General features: G+C 37.4%; 2 protein-coding genes across 3 annotated transcripts; one reads left to right on the top strand and one right to left on the bottom strand.

The window, feature by feature from the left end:
- The first annotated feature begins 300 nt into the window (after positions 1-300).
- ripk1l (receptor (TNFRSF)-interacting serine-threonine kinase 1, like) lies at positions 301-9392 on the top strand. 2 transcript variants are annotated; one of them, XM_032565987.1, is made up of 11 exons: positions 301-563; positions 710-875; positions 2539-2695; positions 2790-2927; positions 3027-3258; positions 3357-3506; positions 4602-4678; positions 5995-6079; positions 6193-6795; positions 6897-7034; positions 8145-9392. In XM_032565987.1, the coding sequence occupies exons 2-11, from the start codon at positions 715-717 to the stop codon at positions 8432-8434; spliced, it is 2031 nt and encodes a 676-aa protein (XP_032421878.1). In that variant the 5' UTR covers positions 301-563; positions 710-714; the 3' UTR covers positions 8435-9392. The 2 variants fall into 2 exon arrangements, with proteins under 2 accessions (XP_032421878.1, XP_032421879.1); XM_032565988.1 differs by having other exon boundaries at positions 308-563; positions 693-875.
- A 281-nt stretch (positions 9393-9673) lies between these two features.
- Positions 9674-15259, bottom strand: opn7a (opsin 7, group member a). Its single transcript, XM_032565989.1, has 5 exons — positions 15172-15259; positions 13967-14129; positions 13554-13681; positions 11433-11767; positions 9674-10682 (listed from the first exon to the last, which is right to left on the bottom strand). The coding sequence occupies exons 1-5, from the start codon at positions 15257-15259 to the stop codon at positions 10053-10055; spliced, it is 1344 nt and encodes a 447-aa protein (XP_032421880.1). The 3' UTR covers positions 9674-10052.
- Positions 15260-18112: the final 2853 nt, after the last annotated feature.

Here is an 18112-nt window from a genome sequence, read left to right as displayed (position 1 = left end):
GTTTGTAAAAATCCCAGTTTTAAAAAAAAATATGTGGTTGTCAAGGCGAACTTGCCACTTACAATATGGCGGACTAATTGACGTATGGCTTCGACTGGGGAGTGAATCCAACTCCAATGTGAAACCACTTCTCAGAAGAATTCAGCATTAATCTTTTTTAAAAAGATGACAGAAAGGTGGAGTCGGTAGTGTGAGTGCGTATACTGTAAATGCACTTTTGAGTCATTTGAAAGCATCGCATATTAAAATCTACTAGTCATCCTCGGTGTATTTTTCTGACCTCAATCTGTAAAGCCTGGTTGGAGTCTGATACATGTTTCGCTTCTAACTTCGGTGTTTGACGACACTTTACCGGAAATACAAAGATTGTGCGACTTTACTTGGATTTTAAGGCAGTTTTTAATATTTGTTTTACGTCTTTGTTTCAGTATTAATGCTATAAGACACTTTAATCAATTACGTGTTTTGGTAAAAAGTAAAGTAAAGAAAGCCAAAGTTTGTTTAGCCATAAAACTTAGCTTCTAGCTTTCCTCTTGAGACTATCAGTGTTTTGAGTGTTACGGGTGAGTAATTCGCCGGGCCATTCATGTAGTTTATAACATTTTCTTATTTTTATGCATGATCAACTGTCTGTTAAGTTTTTAACCACTATGTTTTACCTTTTTGAGCTGTAGTTTTTGTAACTCCGACAGTGTCTTGTTATTGGCAGCGGTGATGGCTACCGCGCCTGAGCTATCGCTTCATATGAGATCAACAGACCTCATCAAAAGGGAACCTCTGGATTATGGAGGATTTGGAGAGGTCTATTTGTGTTACCATGCTACCCTGGGCCAAGTGGTGTTGAAGACCGTGTATACAGGTTCACTTCGCAACGAGTAAGTGTTCAATGTGCCCACCGCCAGACTGGGTATTCCCCTTCCTCTAACGCGTATCACGAGTACAGTCTGTTTAAAGAAAGTATTTCTAATCTGGAAGTGCAAAAGAAAAAAGAAGAAAATAGGAAATTGGTGTGCTTCTCAGATGTGCAAAGAGGCGTGTTAAGCATCACAAATTATGATTATTCTGTGAAAAAGCATGCACAGATTTTTTTTTTGATCACTTCCTTTTCATTCAGAATGAGATGTAGGTCCATCTGAAATGCGGATGTCTGACATCCGTTTTCTCAGACCAGAAGCAACACCTACATTTAAAGCTCTTCTAAGAATTTCTATAGCAATATGGCTTTGCATGCATGCATTGCCCTTTACAGTTATTAGGCTGGCATTGGCAGCTTAAATTTTATTTTAGTTTAGATGCTGTCAGTTATATACAGTTTTCTTTGCATTATTTCATGTGCAGCTTTGTCCACAAATGCATTCAGGAAGTGTAGGTGAGAAAGGGAAATGATGTATTTTCATGTGTTAGGAGTTACAGTAATCAAATCGGTGTTTTTATCAACATGTTCCATCTAAAATATTTCTGCAGCATTAAAGACCTCAGATAAATAGCTTGTGTGTAAATAGTTTGTTTATAAAAGCTATTTATCTGCAGTGTCTTGCAGCAGTATAGCATTGGACCTTTTATATTTTGTTTCACTTAAATGTTATTGTACATTCATGTAATTTGTATTTTTTTTGTTTGTGTCAGTCAGAGTCAAATCAGCACAGAGATTTATATTTACCGCCCATGAGTCAGTGGTCTGTAGAACCAATTATTTCTGAAATTATTTTTACTATTTTTAGCAACTTTGCACACCTCAAAACTGAAAAGTCAATTAATTTTTTCCTGTAAAATAGCTAAAGACCAGTCAGGTTAGAGGGAGACTAGCATCAGTAGTTAACAAGTATTGCCGCAGATTCTGAATTAAATTGAGGTCTAACGCATCCATAAATATGATTTGATTTATACCATTCTGCTGTAGTCTGGCTGTTTATGATTGTTGTCCTGCTGGAAGATGAACATCTGCCCCAATCTCTTTCAGTTATTAGCAGGTCTTCATTGATTTAGCAAGTATTCAGCTCAATCAGTCCTTTCCATCAGCTCAGTGCAGCTTCCCTGATACTGCTGAAGAAAGGCTTCCTCACAGCATGACGTTGCCTCCACCATGTTTAACAGCGTGGCTGGTACATTTATGGTGATATGCAATGTTAATTTTCTGCCACATAGAGTTTTGCATTTAGACAGAAATGATTAATCTCAGGAGAGCATCTTTCTTCATGAAACTTCCATAAAGGACAGATTTTTTGCACAAATGATTGTTTTTACAGATTATTCCCTCCTGCACTGTTGATTTATGCATGTCCTTCAGAACTATAATATATCTCTTGTCTGCTTCTCTGATTGATACTGTCTTTGCCTGGCATGACATTTTAAGAGAGAAATCATGTCTTGTTAGGTTTGCAGTTGCAGTTGTGCCATGCTTTTCCCTGTAAGACAAAGAAATATAGTGTTTTTCCATACAATGATTTTTATCCAATGTCCCTGTGTGATAGACACCATGCATGTTTCTAGAGTGCCTTTATTTACAATCTGGCCTTCTGTTTTCACTTGACCTCCCAGAGAAAACAAAAAGTCGCTGCTGGAGGAGGGAAGTATCATGGCAAGCCTCAACCACAACCGCGTGGTCAAGTTGCTTGGTGTGATCATGGAGGACAGAGATTGCTCTCTTATTATAGAGCTTCTACCCAGAGGCAACCTGCTGGTCATGCTGGAGAAGGTCAGTCTAAGACCAGTTTAGGGAAATGTTACATGTCTCGAAATGATGATCCATTTTAATCTGTAGGATTGCTATGCTGTTGTGTTGTTCTTAGGTCACTGTGCCAATCTCCATTAAGGGAAGAATCATCTTAGAGATCCTGGAGGGGATGGTGTATCTGACAGAGCAGGATGTCATTCACAAGGACATAAAGCCAGAAAATATTCTGGTGGATAAGGATTTTCACATCAAAGTATGCGATACACAAAGCATTTATTATGCATTAATTACTTTGTCAGTTCATGTAAAAAATAAAAAATAAATAAAAAACAACCCCTTCTGCTGTGCTTAGATTGCTGACCTTGGCCTGGCCACCTGCCAGGCATGGAACAAGCTCACAAGAAAGGAGTCTCGCAGGAAAAGCCTCAGGGGGGTGACAGCTGGGGAGAGAGGTGCTGGCACATTAAGCTACATGGCCCCAGAGCACCTGGAAAGCATTAATACACCTTCTTCTGTGAAGTCTGATGTGTACAGCTTCGCCATTGTGGTTTGGGTCATTCTGACCGGGAAAGAACCATATGAAAGTGAGCTGTGATGATTAATCTAAGTCTAACAAAACATCTTGGTCAGGTTATACACCATTCTTTTATCAAACTGTGACCAAAGATCTCTCTTTCTGCAGATGCAAGGAGTGACGACCATATTAGCCAGTGTGTTCGCCATGGTAACCGACCTGCAATGGAGCCCATCCCAGAAGACACGCCTGGAGAGATAATTGATCTTATGAAGAGATGCTGGGCTCAGGATCCCATAGAAAGACCAACATTTAAAGGTATGCTTTTTTTTGTGGACACCCTAGTACTCTGCAACAGAAAGACTTGGGTTGCAGAGTACAAATAATACAAATAAAGAAACTGCTGATGAGTGAAGAAGTGGAAGAAATTAAAACTTTTGTGCTCTGCTTGTTTGATTTAAAGCAGTTTTAAATCACACTGTTGCCATCTGTCGAGTGAGACGGCAACAAGATGGAGGTGGGGAGCTGGTATTATTAAAGATGAGCTGGTTGGACATTTTGGATTTGAAGATGGACTCAAAATCAACTCTCAAATCTGCTTTCCAGTTTTTAAGGAGTGATGAAATCTGAATCTTTCAAAAAGACGATTTTTATGAATAACAATTCTCTGTCACATGAGTCCAAGTACACCTCTGTTTTGACCAGCCATTAAAAGCGTTAAACTTGGAAAAACCTATGGCATGGCCCCCTTCCTCACCTGACCTGAACCGAAGTGAGAACACCTCTCTTAATACAGTGAGATACATTATGTCAACCACAGCATCCCGACATGTAGATCTGTTGACTGACAACAGATCTAGAAACTAACAGACTTCATGAATGGAAGACCCATAACTGTCATTGAAGAGAAACAAGGATATATTGGTCACTGAAATATATATTTTTAAATGTCACAAATGGTTATTGGAAATTTTTTTACATATTTATAATTCTCAGTTAAACAGATGAAAATAAAAATTAGATGAAAAAAAATAATTCATTTAGTTGCATAGTAATTTTGTACAATAATAGTTGCCCAATAATCGTGAACATATTGATAATTTCTAAGAAAGCCAAAATCTTACTTTTGCTTGAAGTCTATTAACATTTTGGATTAATATAGAGCACAGTAGTTGGTGATTAATAAAAATAATCCTAAAAAACAAGACTCTCCTAATAATTGTTCACATCATGTTCTTGGACTGAGAGGAAGCTGCAGTACCCACACATGCACAGACAGAATATACAAGCACCGGAAGTCTTTCGTCTGACAAGTGCACAGACGTCTAGCTCTTTAAACAAATAATAAAAAAATACAAATACGCTCAAATATAAAGAACTCACCTTTTCTCTTCTATGATCTCTCTCTGGCAGAGGCCTATGACAGCTTCCTTCCTTTCTACAAGGAAAAGCTTGAACCACTTGTAGAGAAAGATGTATGCCTTTTGCAGGTGAGTATGAACTTAATAACAGATCTTAAGTCGCTGGAATGGAAAACCTGAACCAGTTTTGACAGTTTTATGATTCGACATATGTAGAAAATACCTATTGAGCATGTTAACATTCTTTAGTTAACATTTGTAACCATGCCAAAGAAATTAATCAGCACCACATGTTGGTAACAGTCCAAGTAGTTTTCACTTACAAAGACATCAAAGCAAATTAGTTCATACATTAAGTAATGTATAAATACAGAGGAATGATACAAGGAATAATTACATATTTAGCATAATTTCCTGTCTATTGAGCACATTTGAATGTAAGCTGTACCTAACTTTGAAAAGAAAAAATAAGTACATGAATAGGATGGACTTGTCTATAAGCCACAAATGTCTATGTTTTCAACACGAGATATTTACACAAAAAGTTGTTTTTTTTTACATTTAATGAAATATTTCAATGTCACCTGTGTAGAAAAACTTTCATTGCTGATGTGTAAATTTGTCCCGCTCTTCAAAATAAACCGTCACCAAATCCCAAAGGTTCTGTGGAACTCCTCTATGTGCTCTGATCTTCAGCTCTTGCCATGAAAGCTTTTTAATGGACACAAGTCAAATGATTGACTGGACTATGTTAGCCACTCTTTTGGGTTCCTTTGCTGTAAGATGGCTTTTCTAAAAAAGCCATCTTTTTTTGTCTTCACATTCTTATTCAGAATGTCACAAAACATTTCTCCAGTCACTTACTCAATAAGATTTGCAACTATGTGTTCAAAAACTGCCCCCCACCATAATGCTCCCACCTCCAGACTTCAGACTTTGTGTCGTGCCATTTCTTCCCCAGACATAGTTATTGTAACGACATCCAAATAGTTCAATCTCAGTTTTATCTGGTCTTACTGTATTCTTTACTCATTTAGTCGGCCTGTCCAAACAAACTTCAACAAGATGTTTTTATTCCTCAGTGGCATGCCAAGAGGACATTGTGTTCATTACTTACTGTTTTCACAGAAAAATGTATCTGCTAATTCCAGGTATTTCTGAAGCAGTGTGCATGTGCTCCTTAAGTCTTTAGGGTTATTTTTGAAAGATCACTTTCTAAATACTAAAAGAGTACAGTGTTTATCTTTCTGTGCCTGTTTGCAGCTTCCTTCCTTCATATGTACATTGCATTGTACCTCTGTCATTCCTTTTTTAATGCTTAACTTGATATGTAGATTTATTTGTTTTGTTTACTTTGTACCGACACCTGGTGTAAATTGTATTTGCCAAGAAAAATGTTGATATATTTAATAATCATTCTACCTCCTGGATTTATATTTTTACAGGAACAATATGAAGGTCCAGATGAGCTTGTTGAGAAGATAAAATCATTATCAATGACACATGACAGTTTTTCTTCTACAGATCAAGGTGGGTAAAGTTGAAAGTTTACTTTTTATGCTGTTCTTTGAAATTTTGAGCAGCTTTATTGATGTAACCTCCCTGTTTTTGTTTTTGTTTTGTTTTGTTGGGTTTTTTTTTAGATGGTCCAGCTCCTTTGAGTTCACACAGAGATTTGTCAATGCCAGTTGAAGCCAGCATTGAGGACCTACGTAACATCAGTGATCAACCATCTGGAGATCCTCTTGAGACAGATGCAAGGATACTGAGGATGCCCTCAGAGCTGGAGGAGAAACTAGACCGGGAGTTTAACTACCACAAACATGGCAGTTACGCTTGTAATAACCAACCCGAATCTGCCCAGGGCCTTCAGAAAAATCCCTCAAATCCTTTCTTTCAAAACCCTTTCAACTTTTCTGACAATGGCTTTAGGCTTCCAGCTCAAGAAAATTCCTCTGTCCATTCTTGGACAAAACCAGAACAGGAACAGCCCACCAGCCAGACAGAGGCTTATGGTCGGCCCACATCCGATCTCTATGAGTCCATAAACTCCTGCTCGTCTAATCAGTTGCATTTGCACCCGTCTTTCAGCACTCCTTCTCTGTCGCAGTTTAACCAGCAACCACCACATTTCCTGGACCGCCAGCAGTCCTGGCCAATCTACCCAGTGTCCGAAACCCTCGACCCCAACCGAAATGCTGGCCATCATTTGACCTCTTCAAAGAGCGGATCTCTACAGGACGCAGGTACATATAAACCCAAGTCTCCTATGAGCAGGTTCCTCACTGACACCTAATTTATGCTTTTGATCGCCTTTTCTATGGTGTGTTTATCTTGTGTGTTCCAGGACCTCTCTACATTCAGAATGCCAGTGGGATCCAGATAGGAAATAACAACACAATGAGCATTAGAGGTAGTGAGTTACCTCAGGGTTTGTTTGATGGCAACACTGCCTCTCCAATCCAAGAAGGCATCTCTAAATATGGTAAATCATCACGTTTACATAAAATACATTTACTAGCAGGTCTCTCCCTAAGGTTTGAAGTTGATTATTCTGTTTCCCAGAGCTACCTAGTTTTGTTTTGCAAGAACAAATAAAACAGAAACACCAACATGTACATAGTGGAGTCAATAAATTAAGTTTTCAAGATCATAAAAGCTTTATGAAGAAGCTTTAAACTTCATGGGGAAGTGTAAAAAACGGTGCTACCTTTTCAAGCCTTTTCCACTTTTTAATTCAGAGAACAATGTTACCACCATACTAATAACTGTAGAAGCAAGCAAAGAGCTCTGTAATATATATTTTTTAATATAGATTGAACAGTTTTCAAAGACACACATGAAGGTTAACTTCACAACAACTTTAAAGATGGAAGATTGGAGAACTTATTTTACTTAATTAAACAAAAAGACATGTTTGACTCAAAAATGTTGCCATCAAGCATACCATTTTTTTTCACTTTGTACACTTAGCAAAACTAATCTGGGGCATATAAGGAAAAGATCAAATTCAGAATTTAAAGACGGGAATGTTTGATGACTAATCTGCATTTAGTGTTACTCTGTGAGTAGGAGAGATAAGTAAAAATCATTTGAAGCAGTCTGATAAAGTCTCAAGGCTGAGTGGCTGCATTTCTCCTCTTTGCTACAGCCAAATACAATACAAAGTGGTCCAAAGCGGAGCTTCTTTCAAAATACGGTTTTGTTGAAGTGAACTCTGGCGCGGTTTGAAAGCATATATGGAAACTGTCTTTTACCACAGACAATAACAGAATACAGATAGCGGAGGTGTGGTGTCGTTTGCCATGGCAACTGATCTGCGTATAGACATTGTAAAGTCTTTATTTACAATGTATTTTATGGTATGCAGTAAATATGAATGTTTACTGTAAAAAATAACTTCGTCAGGAGATAATAAACCATGTGAATTAAAAGATTGATCAAAACATTGATTAACAAGAGGTTGTTGATCCAGGATGTGTTGGTCCAGGAATTTACTACAGCTCAACTGTTACAACAGGTTGTACTTAAAGCATTTTCTCTCTATTTGAGGACTTGTCATTTATTGTCATTTACTGCCTTATCTTTCATTTAGCGGACCATGTGGTAAAAGAGTCACAGCTGGACATGCTGAGGGAGAACATGGGGAAGAAATGGAAACGCTGTGCGCGACGCCTGGGCCTGACAGAGGTGGAAATAGAAACCATAGACCACGACTACTACCGCGACGGCTTACCAGAGATGGTGCACCAGATGTTGGAATACTGGAAAAGAAAGCAGGGATCTTTGAACTGTACAATTGGGAGGCTTTGCCAAGCTCTTCAAGGAAATATAAAAGTAGATGTCATTCAGAAAATACTGGACTTGTGCGATTCTTCTGAGTAGTTTTCGCTCTTTTCGTTTAACAGTGGTCATATTTTCTGAACTATTTTTAAGCCGCTGAGGCCAACTTACTTTTGGTTTCATGGGAAACGGTTTAACAATATTGTACCAGTAAGTGTATTGGTGTGGCTTTAAAATCTGAAATATTACCTACTTTTTAGTAGTTATTATGATGAGCAATTTTGGGAAGTATGGACCTTTTTGGAGGATGCTCTTTAGTAAAAAAAAAGTTCACATTGACTGATTATGAATGTAACTCGTTCAAAAAGACATGTTAAATTTCTGCTGGACCAGTTTTGATAAAGACAATATGCAAACTTTTTTTTAATATTACTTCAATATTACCTTTGTAGCTCATTTTACATATGTGTGGTCTGAGCCAAACTGACGTTCTTAATAGGGGTTTTCTGGTGTTTGTGTTTTGTTTGTTTTGTTTTTTTGTTACGAGGTGGAATAATGATAAAAAGCCATCATGTTTGAGCAACATGTTTAAATTGAACCTTCAAGATAGGTTGAGTCAAAAATACCACGTATAGTAGAAAATGGTATGTTGAACATACAAAAGCATAAATGGTGCAATATTTCTACAATAATATTTAGTAAATTTAAGGCTTGTTGCACATTTTGAGCTTCAAGAATGTAAACCCAGTGACAGTGAAAAGTAAGCATAATTACTTCTGACCTTTCTGTTTGATGACTCATTGCACAAATTACTGTAATTTTCACAATATTTTCATTCTGATGAGCTGTTTCTTGGAACTATTGTAGATGACGGTCTTTTCCTCATGTTTTGCGATGTGTTCAGGTCTTTGTTGAATTGGCTTTCTGGACTTCTGCTTCATTAAGATTAAGGTTGCATATATTTGCACAATCAGTGGCACATTTCTACAAATTCAAAGCCCTTGTCGGTAGTGTTCTGCTGAAAGGATATTACAATAAACATTGTCCATATGTGTCTGTATATCTGTTTGTGTTCCCAGTTTTCTATTTATTGATTTTAAAACCCATTCCAAAGGCTTTGCCGACTTTAACAAACTACAGTGAGAGTCATTATTTACAGTTGGAGACAACATGAAGCTGTGGGGAAACCTTCCCAGGAGGGTCCAGACCACCAAAATTATTTTAACAGCACTAATTCAGGAAGTTACAATAAATAAATAATTCAGAACTGCAGGCATCACTGGCCTTAGATAAGGTCAGAGTTCATTTTTCAACAATGAGCTCTGTTTTTTTTATATATATATATATATATGAAAGAGCAAATGTTTAAATCTTCAAACCTATTTTTACTTTATCACATCAAGACCCTCTTTGAGTTAGTGGAAGACTTGACCAAACTTTTTCTTATTCTGTCCATAGCAAAATAAAATAAAAAAAAGATGACAAACATGTTATAGGACATAGCTGTTGCCAAAAAAGACATAACGGTATAGTATAAATTTCTGAATCTTAAAAAAATTGTTGCAGGCTGTAAAGAAGGGCAGTTATTAGCTTCTTGTTGTTAGCACTGGTGCAGGATGATTCCAGGTTCAAATTGCACATGTAGCCTCTCACTTTGACTGGTTGAATGGAATGGATATTTCCACATTTTCTAAACATGTCAGACACGTTCTAAATATTATCAGGGCCAAGCCTCCTTTGTGTACCTGGGAACCATCTCCAAACTGATATTGAAATAGTTTGTATCTGATGTCCTTACGGTGGCCATCAGGGACTTCTTTGGATGCTCACTCTCACACATCTGGCTAAATGTTTGCAAAACCGGAGTTTCTTGATCTCTTGATGAGTCCGTGTTGGCGGCTGGATTAGCAATCCCGCACATTTGAGGGTAGTGTCTGAAGCATTCAAAATTGTCCATGCACCTCTGACACCTGAGATCCCTCATAGTCACTGTAGGCAGTTGAGTAGAGGAGATGGATAAGGGAGGCTGGTTGGTCTGTCTGTGAGCTGTGCGACGTCTGAGCATGACGTTTGGTTTCGAGCAGCACTTCGCTTGGCCCTTAAACAAGAGACATCCCTTCAGACATGTTTGGAATAGCGATCCCAGGTCCCTGCACATGATTTGTCGAAAATTAGGCCTCAGCATTAGGTAGATCATCGGGTTGTAGATAGTCGACGACTTTGCAAACATAGCAGGCATTGCAAATGCAAGAGGGGGAATGCTTTCGATTTCTCCAAAGGCGGCCCACATTGAAACTATGGCGTATGGACTCCATGCTGTAAAGAATCCAATGCAGACAGCAACGCTTAGCTTGAAGAAGAAGAAAAAACAAGCACAGTAGAAAGTGAATACATAACTACAACTCTATGAAAAAGTGACATCTCTACATAGTAGAATTAAAGGAGGTTATTCTGCATTACTTCTCCAGAGTTGAAGGTGAAGTGGGTTTGTATTGTCCATTTAAAAATGTGCAGTATGGGGCAGCACAGGGCACCCCAAATATAGTGGACATTAATTCACTGAGCAGCTATCTTCAGCTGGCAAATTACTATTGTTAAAGGAGAAGAATAGGTGATTTTCTATCAACAAAAGAATGTTGTTTAAATTTTAAATACAGAGCTATTGAGATTTTGCTGAATTGAAGAAATATTGTTAAAGATTTTTTTTTTCTTAAATCTTTCTCTGAGTTTATGAAACTACTACAGCTGCTATGAAATGTGACTTTCAGACTTGCTACACCAATTTAACGGGTGCACCAGTAATTGAAGAGGGGACTGTAATTTTGGATAATTTTTAATGATACATTTTATTTGTTATCAATAGCCCCAAGAAACATCATACACTAACATGCATGTTTTTGTCTAAATAAGATGTTAATTGTTTTTTCTTTTGTTTTCTTTTTGAGTCAAATATTATTAGGTAGAATGTTGTTTTATTGTTGTTTTAGCATTTATGGAAAATGCAGCATATCAGGGATGAAAGCCAATCAAAAAGTATTAGATCAGTCTTCAAGTAAACTAAGATGTGATTCATAAATAATTTCTGAGCCTCTCACCTCACCTTGATAATAATCGTCTGGATGCTGCTCATGTTCATCTGCCTTGATGCATGCTGCTCCATGGTCTTCCTGGATGCCTGCACAGTCACCAAGATGCTCGTGTAGGACGCAACAATTACGCAGCATGGAAGGATGTAGCAGAAAACAAAGAGCGCCACAGTGTACGAGCGGGCCGTGCCGAGCTTATTGGACAAGCGCCAGTCAATGCAGCAGGCGGTTCCATAAGGCTCTGGTCCGTACTCTCCCCAGTGGACCAGTGGGGAGCAGGCAAACAGCAACGCATAGACCCAAGCACAGGCTATGAGCAGCTGGCCGTGAAAAGGCCTGAACCTGTTTCCTGTCAAAACAGACAAGGATTAAAATTTATTGCTAATTATTTAAGACAAGTAATCAACTTTCCACAAACTGCTTATTTTAGGATACATTTAGAGAATTTTACACCACTCATTTATTCTTAGTTGAAAAATGTTAGTTTCTCACAGGAGATGGTAAACAAATATGAAGAGTTGGCCGCTTACAAAGTAACAGAGAAGAAGAATTTCTGACTGCCTTGTACTAAGCACAATTGTCAATTAATGAAATAATTGCTGTGAAAGTTAAAACAAAAGAAAGTATAATTTAGGGCATACTCATATTGTCCTTACTGTCTTACCCCAGAACAGAAAGGCACTTTTGGTTTTTCACGAGCTCCTTGTGCCTGCTATCTATTTCGTTCTGAATATGGTATTCAAACCAGAAGTCTGACTCAAACCGGATCAACCAAGATTCACAAAAGAAAAAAGAACACTGAACAGCAGTGGGATGGGTCAAAAATGTTAAATTGCTAAGCAATTTTCTGGATCTAGCAGATTGAGGGGGGATGTTTCCTTCTCAAAGAGAGACGTGCTTCACTGCACATATATGCCGAGGTTGTGAAATTGGTCCAAGTCTTTCAAGTTTGTCATGTGCAGATTCTTACTGGTGACTCATAGCCAAATTCACACAGAGCAATTTACTCCTTCAAATACTCAAAAATATTATAAATAAATTTTAGTGGGTTTTGGACTGGCTTACAAAGGTATCCCTAATTTTAAAACTTTCTAATGTTGCCGTTATTCAACCTGGAACTTTATTGTAAATTATTGAGATTTTCTGAGACAGACCACAAATCTGTCTCAGTAATGTAAACTTGTGAAAATAGCAGCAAAATCATGTGCCTCTTCATTTTGCTCTACAAACATATATCTGAGCAATATAGCAATTTGTATTCAGCCCCTGAAATATTAATGTTGTGTGGAAAAAACACAGCATTAATATAGTCATAAAACTTGAAAAGATGTAACAACCTAATAGGCATGCTGTAATGAATGTTCCATCTGGTGCAACTGTTGCTCTACATTCAGTTGAACACTCTGTTTTTTAAACACAGGCAAATGTGAACCAGCAAATAAAATGCAAATGACTGCATGTGAATGTAATTGTTTTGAAATTCAATTATAGGAAAAACATTGTGTACTTTTTGTAAGCAGTCCGGACAACTGTTTACATAAATCCAACCAACATGTTGGGATAATGTAATTTAATCCACATATGCTAAATGAAAACCAAAATTCTTGTGCAGGCAAAACTGTTTGCATCTTTAAAGGTTAGTCTCTCTGTGTAATGCTCTCAAACTGTGTTGGACTAATCTGATAACCAACAAAACCCCAAATTTGGGTAAAATTTTTACAGAATTTAAAACAAGTGTAATTTTATTTTTAATTTCAGGAAGCAACTTCTTATTTATGAAAAATAATTTTGATGATATGAAACGTTAATGTGAGACAAAAAAAATAACAATAATAAACAAAAAACAAACGTTAAAGCTTATTCACAAAACTTCAGGTATGTGCAGACCTCTATGAGAGTAAATTGAAGACACTTTCTTCAGGCCAGATTAAAGAACCACCACACAACATCACAAACACGTCATATCGACTGCAGCCCCTTCACTTGACAGTCACAAAGGAAGGCTAATGTGTGCTTCACTGAAGGCTCATTCTGCTATTTCCATCAATAAATCAACTACTGGCCTCTTCTTTTATAGGGACCTGATGGTGGTTAATAATATTAGATTGCAAACATAGCTTTCTTGAAAGGCTTACCATAAAGCGGACAGCACACTTTCACAAAGCACACCATGCTTAGCAGGGTTAGAGTGGTCAGACTGCAGAGGCCAAACAGTATGCCACAGAATGCGTATAAGGAGCACAAAGTTTTCCCATAGAGCCACCTGCGTGGGAGGGCAGGGGGTGTGAGAAAGCAGAACAGCAGAAATGATCAATGAGGGAGAAGGTGAGAAAAGACAAAGAAAAGAGTAGATTGAACTATATTTGCAGTGTAGTCTCACTGGCAATCACAGGGTTCATCAATCGTGCATTAAACAATCATGAAATGTTAAAGAGTGTCTCTTGAAAAAACTGAAGGTATTTAATTTTGCAGTCATGATGAAAAATATTTTGTCTTTGTTTGTTTTTCTCATTAATTGCAATGCTACAGCACATGCTAAGTTCATTACCTGTGGTAGAAACTTGAGGTTATGGCCATGGGATAAAGGGACAACGTGAGACCCAGGTCGCTAACAGCCAGATTGACGATGAAGTACTCTGCAGGCTTCAGCAGGTGCTTTTTCTTGTAGGAGATATATAGCAGTGTGCTATTTCCAAAGAGTGAGCATAGTCCTGCAAAACAACAAAACCACAATTTCATGTTTTCCGGGAAACAGCTAGCCTACCTCAGTAGGAAGACCGAAGAATACATTTTAGATTTTGAAGCATATTTGGTTTTAATGTCGTATACCGGTACTTAAAATCATAAATCACCTAACCACAAGCATCCAAGACACCAGCTATATTATTTCCTGTATTTTATTTTTTTTTACAAGATCGGATTCTGACCAGGAGTGTTGAAATAAAAAACCTTAACATTACCACCAATTACGTTGAAAAGCTGAAGACCCTGAGCAAGACCAAATTAACTTCAGACTGCATTGCCTGTGCTCCTGTAGCATTACACCATTTATAGCTGACTAATTATGCAATAAATGCATTAACCTTTGAAAAAAATTAAAAAAAACATTTAGAAATTGACTGAATTAATTAGTTGGATTTAAAACCTCGGGTAAGGCAGGTGCATTAAGTGGAATAGGATTGTTTAAGGATGAAATTGTTACTACATGATGCAACACAACCTTGTACATGTTAGAAGAGGACATTTAACAACATTCCTGTACAAGTGCCATTCAGGTGACAGCTGACACTAAATAGAGTACGGTGCATTCATATGCAAACTCCATCTGCAGCAACATGGAATGTAGGCTCTTCTTGGAAATACAACCAAGATCAAAACATAGGATGAAAGTCAACTTTGGGAGCAGAGAATTGGTTATCAGGGGCCTTTCATGGTGTTGTGTCAGATAATATTACATGAACACCTGCCTTTTTGAACCCATGGTGAGTATAAACTGGAGCAATAATTAAATAAGAAGATAAGTGGCAATGTCATGCAAAACGAGTGGCATCCATAACACCTAACAGCAGAAGTGAGCTGGCATGGCTTCGCGTTGGGCTGTAATTTTTCTCATGCTGTGATTCATTCCCGCTTGAGCAGAACTCGCAGAAAACTCATTTACAACATTATTAACTCAGCTGTTGGTCTGTTCAAGAATAATTTAAAAACAGAAAAAAAAAACATTACCTTTGAAGTTCTGCAGACTTAACTCACCGAAAATTGAGTAGACTACAGCCACAGTTATATCCAGAGGCACAGGAATGCTGGAGTGGAACGCCATGTCTTCAGCCAAGAGTCCCATCTAAAATACATTGTTTTATTTTTGTTAAATCCAGATATTACACTTCCAGTCTGTTTTAGCTTTTTTTTAGAATCTATGTTAATAAATAATTTTAACTGAACAATTCCTTATTTTGTGAACATGTCAGCCTGATCATGTACAGAAACATTAAAAACATAAACCCGGATACCTGTGCTCAAGAAGTTAACAATGTGCTGCCACTTGACCCCTCCTCTGCCCCGGATGATATAGTAACCACTTTCAATGCCACTCTCCCCTCTACATTTGACTCCCTTGCCAAATATACATTAGCTGTTAGCACCAAACTGACCATGCCTTAATGCCTTGAAGGATATTTATAATGTTTTTCTTTTTTTATTTATTTCACATAATTTCTTTTAAATGCATAAATTATTTTTGTATTTTTTTTTTATGTGAATTTTATTTTGCATGCCTGCTATTTTGAACATCATTTTAAAGACGCAGCTCGAACAAAAATGTCTCATAATTGAATGGGACACAATCTAACAATCATTACAATTGACCAAAAACTGAATTCACATAGAATAACCTACATGCAGCAGTCAACTTTTGATGTTAGCGTTAATTGGCATCTCATTAAGTTTATTGTTAATTAAATTGTTCAACGAGATTTTAAAAAAAAAACATACTTAACAGGTTGATTTCTACGTTGCCCAAAGGAAAAAAAATCCCAAGTGGATCCTGGGAACAATTAACACGGTCATATCCGTGCATCACCGACAAACTGAAATCAGCAGAGAAATGTTCTCTGTGCAAAGAGAACACAGATGGGCTTATAGTCTACTTCCAATAATGTTTACCCAGATAGAACAAATAAACATACTGAATTATTCAGATGAGAGTCCTTAAAAGTAGGCCTAAGCATATTTGCTTTCTCAGCTTTCCTCAAAAAAAGCGCTGGAATGCCTCACATTATAAAAATATATATATGTATATTTTTCACGTTCAAACTGCCACCTATGGACAAACAAACGGATCTAGGACTAAGTTTCAAACGTTTTCACTCATCCCTTTTCCCTCAGCAGTTAAATAATATCAAAGTATAAATAAAACGTACCTTAAATAATTACTTTCCAACAGTCCACGATGCGTTCATCAAACTTTTTTGTTTCCTCACACCTCCAACACTGCTAACGCCAAATAAAGTGAGTCCAGTCCTAACAAAGCGGCGGCGGCAGCAGCTGCAGCGCCTATCAATCTGGATTTTACTACGCGTCTGTGTCGAGAGGCTTCACTACAGAGAGGAAGATCCAGATGTCCCAAAACAGCGACCTGCTCTCAGCAATTAATGACGTCAATAACCGCTGAAGTCCACGTGGGCAGGTTCGTGTCCACGGAGGGGTGCAGAAGCGTATTGTGCCTCGCTCCATTAAGCGTCACAGCACCTCCAACGAAATTAATTTTGATGAAAAAGTGGCAAGCAAACAGTTGAGCGCATCCACGCGTTGGTAGGATGCGAGTGTGTGAAAAGTCATCGTGATTTAGCCAGGTGTTGATCACTGCAACTATGGCAGCAGGAGATTGCACACTTTTTATTTATTTATTGTAAAATATTAAATTTAATAAGACTCTCCAGTCCAACTTTCACTTCTCACTGATGCAGCGATAGTTTCTAGATTTGACCACCTTAAAAAAAAGATAAAAAGATATGCAACATATATTTTTTACATTTATGATTGTGGGATTCTGTGATTTAATGATATTGCAAAGTTACTATCTACTTGAACTTTGAATGAGGTTTTCCAATGACAGTTTGTTTATCAGTGTGTTCATTAATAATGGTTTAAGTGATTTAGACTTCAGTTTAGTATCAAATTTTGCACTGATTTATCAGAGCTTATTAATGGATGGTGTCTTTGAATTAGGAACTTCTAATTACGCGCCATATATCTTATTATATAATCTGACAAATAATGACTCTTGTGCCTAAAGTTATATTAAAATGTGGTTGAAATTTAATCATTTTTATTCAATGCTCTTTCAAACTTACCCAAATTCTTGCAAATTGTTACACAAATCTTAGTGGTTAAAGCTGCAATAAGTAACTTTTGTAAAACAAAACAAAACAAACAAAGTATTTACATACTTGTTAAGAACGTCACTATGTCGTGACATGATAAAAATGAGAAAGATAATCTGTGAGTCCTATGAAGTACCATGTACCAAGGAAGATTCTTTAGCAGGAAATTTTTCACAAGACTTAAACTAGAGCCTTTTACTACCAGTCATTGAATTCTTTCATTTGAAGCCCTGGAGGACAAGGATAAATGTACATTATCAATGTGATAATGTGCTTTTTACTCTAGTAATACCATCTTTAGTTACATTAAAATTCTCCAAGCCTTGTGTCCTCTGATTTTTGTAACATAATAAAAATGGTAATAATTAAAAAAAAATATTGCAATTTCATGTATCTCAGTTACCAAAGACAGTAGCGATGTGGCTCTTTTAATTAGAAGTCACACAAACATTTCTGGCATCAATCAAACTGGGTCAAAAGGAACATGTGGTGGCAGCTTCAAAATTAATTTTGTGTGTTCCAGAAAGAGCAGAACAAGAAACCATCCACTCTGTCACACTTTGAAAGCAGGTAGGAATTATCTTCAAAAGAATATCCCTCTGTGAAAATATTGCCTCTTGTGACCCCCCCCTCCAGCCCTCTGCTTCTCCCCCCGACCCCACCCTTCACTTCTTCCCAATATTCATGAAATCCCCCTCATACTCACATTACCAACAGGCAGGTGAGCCTGGAACTGATTGAGGACAAATTTGAGATGAAAGCACTATTCCAGTTGTAATGGTGCTGTCAATGAATTTAATTGTCATGTCCGC

The sequence above is a fragment of the Xiphophorus hellerii genome, chromosome 6, assembly GCF_003331165.1.
Source record: "Xiphophorus hellerii strain 12219 chromosome 6, Xiphophorus_hellerii-4.1, whole genome shotgun sequence".
Lineage (NCBI taxonomy): Eukaryota > Metazoa > Chordata > Actinopteri > Cyprinodontiformes > Poeciliidae > Xiphophorus > Xiphophorus hellerii.
The sequence above is the reverse complement of the archived record's forward strand: the minus strand, read 5'-3'. Positions and strand labels throughout refer to the sequence as shown.

Bases quoted from the DNA above. Each gene is read 5' to 3' on its own strand.
- ripk1l (XM_032565987.1), top strand. From the start codon at position 715: ATGGCTACCGCGCCTGAGCTATCGCTTCATATGAGATCAACAGACCTC. The intron at 876-2,538 runs GTAAGTGTTCAA...TTGACCTCCCAG, and splicing joins ACAGGTTCACTTCGCAACGA to AGAAAACAAAAAGTCGCTGC. The intron at 7,035-8,144 runs GTAAATCATCAC...TCTTTCATTTAG, and splicing joins AGAAGGCATCTCTAAATATG to CGGACCATGTGGTAAAAGAG.
- opn7a (XM_032565989.1), bottom strand. From the start codon at position 15,259: ATGGGACTCTTGGCTGAAGACATGGCGTTCCACTCCAGCATTCCTGTG. The intron at 11,768-13,553 runs GTAAGCCTTTCA...CTGTTTTGACAG, and splicing joins AGTGTGCTGTCCGCTTTATG to GAAACAGGTTCAGGCCTTTT. The intron at 10,683-11,432 runs GTGAGGTGAGAG...TTCTTCTTCAAG, and splicing joins TCCAGACGATTATTATCAAG to CTAAGCGTTGCTGTCTGCAT.